Source organism: Callorhinus ursinus, unplaced genomic scaffold, assembly GCF_003265705.2.
Source record: "Callorhinus ursinus isolate GAN/ISIS: 27379988/994484 unplaced genomic scaffold, GSC_fseal_2.0 scaffold9, whole genome shotgun sequence".
NCBI classification, from domain to species: Eukaryota; Metazoa; Chordata; class Mammalia; order Carnivora; family Otariidae; genus Callorhinus; species Callorhinus ursinus.
This window is the reverse complement of record NW_027397071.1, coordinates 36,212,994-36,218,993: the sequence shown is the minus strand read 5'-3', so window position 1 is coordinate 36,218,993 and position 6,000 is coordinate 36,212,994. Positions and strand designations below refer to the sequence as shown.

Genomic DNA, 6,000 nt, shown 5'->3' with positions numbered 1-6,000 from the left:
TAAACTTATAAAAAATTATCAACAAACTTGGTGGCTTAAGATAATATACATTTATTATCTCACAGTTCTGGCAGTTAGAAGTCCAAAATGGGTCTTCCCAGGCTAAAATAAAGGTATCAGCATGGCTAACTTCCTTCTAGAGGCTCTAGGGAAGAATCCGTTCCCTTGCCTTTCTCAGCTTCTAGAAGCTGCCGGCATTCCTTGGCTTGTGGACTGCTTCTGTCTTCAAAGCCAGCAATGGCTGGTCCAAATGTCTCAGGCTGTATCACCCTGACATGTTCCCTTTTCTCCCTCCCTCCCTCCCTCCTTCATCTATAAGGCCCCTTGTGGTGACATTGGACCTGCCCAGATAATCCAGGATAATCTCCCTATGTCAAGGTCAGCTGATTAGCAACCTTAATTGTCCTCACCATGTAACCTAACCTAATGGTAGCAGTCACAGATTCTGAAGATTAGGGCGTGGAAGTGTTGGGAGGGCTATTATTCTGCATACCATACATCATTTGTATATATCGATTGAGCAGATTTGTTTTCAATATCACATTCTTATGACACTGTTCTATAATGACAATGATAATAATGGGCCATAGGCTTAGCATATAAGAGATCAGAAGATATAATGAAAATTTATCATGGATTCTCTAAAAATGTATAGGCATACTGGCAGGTAGCTCATCTTGAGAAAACGACTCGGCAAAACAGTAGCTGCATTCATTTGGATAACATTTTATTTGTTAGAGCAAGTTTTGACAGACTTCATTTTAATAGCCGGAGAAATTAATTTAAAATCACAGCATTTAGTGTATTGGCATACTTCTATAGGTAGGTGCAGACAATTACATATTTTTGAAATAAAATCACTGCTTCTACCTTTTAAGGAGAAGATTTGAGGATAGACAGAAGCCATACATTTAAGCAGATATGCTTTAATAGATAGTAGAAAACTGTCAGAAAATAGATCCACTGTGAACATTTCTACAGTTCTCAGTGATTTCTTTGTTATAAATAACATTTTTAAATGTGTACTTTTCTGAACAGAAAAAAATAGCAATTCACTTTCTGAATACTTTCATATTTACAATGCCCTTTTAAAAATAGTAAAAGGGACTATTGTGATGTGAACTATAATATTTTTAAAATTAAAAGAAATAAAGAACTGAAATACACTAGCCTAATGAGATAACAATATTTTTCACTAACTGAAAGGTTGTAGAATAGAATACCTGAGCTTTATATATACACTATTTTTACATTTGCAGCCATGAACAATATTATAATTTGGCACATTTATGTATTACTAATTAAGCATTTGAAGTTATAACCTATGAAATAAGTATAGAAACAGCATATACCCATTATGACGTTCACCTAAAAAACAGAATATAATTGTCATTTTATTTGTGAAGTGTTGTGTCTTTTTTAGAATATTAGGAAAGAAAATGGATATAACAAACATAAGTCTAAGTTGTTTTAGAAGTTTAAGTTCAGAACAATTCACACAATGGCAAAATATGTTCATTCATATTTTATCTATAATTTCTCATTTAGCTTACAAAAAAGCCAAGTTTACTCAAAATATATCTCATGCTTATAATAGCCATTTCTTTTTTCCTGCTTTACATTCTGCCCCTTCATTCTCTCATATTCCACTTTCTGTAACAGAGCTCATTACCAAGGTGATAAGGGACTAGTTTCAAAGGCAACATGTCACAAAAATAGCAATCCAGTCATTTCCTTCAGGACATTCATATATTTCTTGTGCTAGAAGGAAAACCTTTCCTTGGGCGCAGTGATATCACTCCTGAGAAATCAATTACTTTTTACATATCTGCAATACTATTTTGACATAACTATGTCGTGTTGGAAAGCAAACTACAGTTATATGGTACGTATCTTATCTACAGTTTCTACACTGTAAACGGAAAAACTGATTTAAAATAGTTGATTAGTAATTAATAATTGGATAATTGGTTCAAGTCACTTTTATACATTGGCTATCCTCCATAGCTTGGCTTTTTTATGTGTAGCAACAGTTATCCATAGTTCTCTATTTTTATCTTAAACATCCAAAACAACAAGGGACATTTTTGAACAATCTATAATATTCTTCTTGGATCTAAAAAAGAAAAGGAAAAAAAATGGTAAACATAATTGCAACAATCACATCGAATTATTTTCAAATCACATTGTTATATTTGGTTTTCAAAAGTATTGTTTTCTCATCATCTGTCAGAATATGTTCAAATTAATAGAAGCTATGTTTACATTCCTAAGAACAAGTTTTGTTTGAAAGTCTATTTCCATATGAACAGCTAGGTGTTTCTGATTTGATACTAAAGTGTACTGTATTGAGGCTATAAAGACTCAACATAAATCTGTGAGAATAAGAATTTTTATCAATTTGGTAACTGAGGCTACATGAATATGCTGTAGGGTTGACCAAAATTAAAAAACAAACAAATGGGCAAAAATAAAATAAAATTGCTTACTTTTCTAGATAAGACACACAGGAATAAGAAAATGAACATCCCCTGGAAGGCATTGCTGATGGTGAAGAGGTAAGCTGTTACCACTGATGCGTGCACAACATGGAGGACCCCAAAGATCCAGGTGGTGCCAAGGAGGAATAGGAGAGCAAGGGCTCCCCTGGCACAAGACCTAGAACATATTTGAAATGTGTCAGTTAAGAAAGCTATATATCCTCAACACACCCCTAAACTCCTCCAATTATGTGGGAAAAGAGTTTGTGGTACAATGAAGAAATCTACAAAGACCACAAGGGATTTTGAAACTGACGAATTATTCTAGCTTCACAGGATAGCCTTCTGGGTATATTACTGCTCTGGGGCAGGGATGTGCTTCCAAAATGAAGGCAACATTATTAAAATATGGTATTTTTCAAGGAATTTCCTTAATCTTAAAGTATTTTTATCTAGTGTACTGTAGTGTATGTGCTTTGATTTCAAATCAAATGTTGCAATAATTCCTGAAGGTAAGACATATATCTGTTAGGTGGTATTTTCCCTAAGAAACCTTGTAAACTATACTGCGTGGACTTGGGTCAGTAGGTGTGCATGCCATCAAAGGAAGCTTCTGCTTTCCTTTCAGGTATAGTCAAGAAAGGATAAGAGAGAAAACTAGATTTTTTTTTTCACTGTTGCAATACAGTTATCTCAAAATGAATTCATGTCAGAACACTGATTTCTTAAAAATTAAAAAAGAAACCGTATTTTCAATTTATTGCCTATGACTTTGGTCAAGCAATATTCGGTCCTGCTCACTGAGGACATTGCTTTGAAAATGAGGCAACTAATGATTATTTTCTCACTCATTCTTTGTCCAATCATTTCATACTGCAGAAGATGTTTTAGCAGTATACCTCAGAAAATGAGTCATTTTCAACTTTATTAAAACCAGCACACTACATGAAGCTATGAATGGTGAAGGGTAAAAGAAAGTAATCGATCAAACGTTTGCTAAATCCGAACTATAAATCTTGTGCGAGGTTTGAAACTACAGGAGTGTTTCCAAGCAACACAAATGTTAGTCGTTTCTAATGTTCCCTATAGCGCACTTCAGTTTTTCCTGAACAAACCATTTTCAAGGTCTCAATAAATCAGTTTTAAAGAGAGGGTTGGAAAGGAAAGGAAAAATCATGGCAGCATGTAAACTAGGAGTCACAAGAAACACAGTTACTAAGCTCCAAGGAATGTTTTCCAAAGAAAATCACTAAGGTCTATTTTTGCCCTATAACACAACCATCATCTTTTCTTTCAAAGGGGATTATGTTGGAAAAGGTTGCTTTACTTACCACTTAATATGTGGTGATTATAATCTTATTAAACATATTAAATGCTATTTAACACTAAGTATTTTAAATATGGCAGAAGAAAGTACAAAAAATAATTTTAAAAATAGTCCTTTCAAGAAATATTTGTGCCTTAAGTTACTAAAGCTTTTAACTACTAAAGAAATAGAGTTAAAGAGACATTTACCTTATGTTCTCATAGCAACTAACTTCTGGTTTCAACCCTGCAGTGTGACGAAAAACTTTGTATATGATAAATCCAAAAGCCAAGAGATTAACCTGAGAAAATAAATCAGTTTCAAAGCAGAGATAATTTTCATAGTCAATTAGATACATATGAAGGAAGTAAATAAATACTAAAGATTTCAAATAAGATAGAAACTAGAAAATGGTGGGATTTTTATGCATATTACCAAGTAAAAACCCTCTGGTAGATTTAAGGAAGCAAATCTGTGGCTGATCTTTATGATAGCACTGAAAATTGTTAGCACAAATGGTAGTGCAATTTGCCAGATCATATTAAACACCCTGTTCAAGAAACTTCTTCAGATGTATGGTCACGTCTACAGATTGATGAGTATCATCTGCTGCCAATTATAGGATTCATATACATATTAAGTTAAATTTTGGTTTGAAAAACTTTGTGAACATTTGAGAAATCAAATTTTTGTTCATTAAATTATATGCTGTTTCGAGGAGAAGTGTTAGCGATAATTCTGTCAACCTTTAAAAAATTAAACTGGAAAAAAGATATTCAGAGGAATTAGAAAACCCAACAAAACACCTTCAATTTCTATTGCTAGAAAATGTTATGAATGTACTTTCTTTTGTATGGTTCATCTAGCTATGTCTCCTAATATTTATGCTCAGATTTCCTTTCCCTATATTTAACCTTGGAAACTTTCAAAATATTAATGAAATAAATGTTTATTTGGAGGTATATACTTTTTATTAGTAAACATTTATCATTCTATTATTTATATTTCCCATTATGGGCTAAGTAGAGTACATACAATTTTCACTCCTTTTAAAGTGACTGCATTATGAAAAGTTTCCCCTTTTCCTATATTTTTGGAAAACCTAAAGTCATATTTGTAGTGCCAGAAGATTAAATATTTTGAATGTATATCTACTTTAATATGAGAATACTAACAATTAAAAATATTAAATATAAAAATAATTTGTAGATTGAGCCTTTATTGAATTTATTTTATTAATTCAAACAGATTTTTTCCAAAGCCATTTTGTTATAATAGCAAAGTGCAATAGTTTAATTTTTACCTAATTCTTACACTAGTATTTCAAAAGCTTATAGTTACAAAAAAAGTTGTTTTTTTCCTTCTGTAGTCTAAGGAGTTTCATATAGCTTCTCAAAATTTATTAATTGCTATTACAAAAAGCAGTATGAAAGAACGGGTCAGATAATTTTTTGTTGTCACTTCTCCATGGAGAGGTCCTTCAGAGAAAATCTTAAAGGAATAAGGGTCTATTCCCTTCTTCCTGCTTCCAAGTGTCCATCACTTCTGATTATATGATTAATTAATTCTAACTACAGTAATTCTTCCATACACAGGAAAGACTTCAGCAATTGCAGGGGGTAGAGAAAGCCTATTAAAAGTGATTGCATTGATAGTCCCCCCCATCTTAGGCTCAAATAACTAACTGAAATGATAATTTAATAATATTTAATTTTGCAAGGAGTCTTTACTTATGAAAGAGGGATACATAGTATCTTCTAGGTTTTTATAGCTATAGCTTCTTTAAATGAATTTGGAAACAGCAATTGTACTTAATTTTGTAAATATGAGTATATATTTTTTAAATAATAAAAAGTATTAAAAGTTGGTTAGTATAAATATGTCAAACCATTATTGGTTTGAATATTTGCAAATAATTTTAGAGGTAGTTATATTGAATTTGTTATCTCAACAAAGAATTCTGAGATAACTTTAACCAAAACAAATTGTTCTCTATATGCATAATTTTTCCACGTGACTGATTGTAATATTAAAGTTTCTTAAACTCTTTTCAATAAAACTCGTTTGAAAAATAGTTGCTCATACTGCTGTGTCTTCTCAGAAGTCCATATACGTTTGGAATGCTGTTCCACATCATCAGCTAAAATAGCGAAGAGCAGCCACGGAACATTCCCTACGGGTGATACAGTTCTGGAAAGCACCTTTTTCTGTACA

At 32.2% G+C, this 6,000-nt stretch overlaps 1 protein-coding gene across 4 annotated transcripts in view; it reads right to left on the bottom strand.

Moving 5' to 3' along the window:
- Positions 1-706: 706 nt before the first annotated feature.
- The window catches only part of ADGRL4 (adhesion G protein-coupled receptor L4), a 113,287-nt gene continuing 107,993 nt past the window's right edge, over positions 707-6,000 (bottom strand). For 2 of the 4 annotated variants that reach the window (XR_012379393.1, XR_012379394.1), the window contains exon 16: positions 3,996-4,087. Coding sequence is in view for 2 of the 4 variants with exons in the window: in XM_025872028.2 (XP_025727813.1) it covers positions 2,054-2,116; positions 2,490-2,658; positions 3,996-4,087 (324 nt within the window). In the remaining 2 variants the exon portion in view is untranslated. Of the gene's footprint in view, positions 2,117-2,489; positions 2,659-3,995; positions 4,088-6,000 lie in introns of those variants that run through there. The other 2 variants (XM_073896448.1, XM_025872028.2) reach the window with 2 other exon arrangements.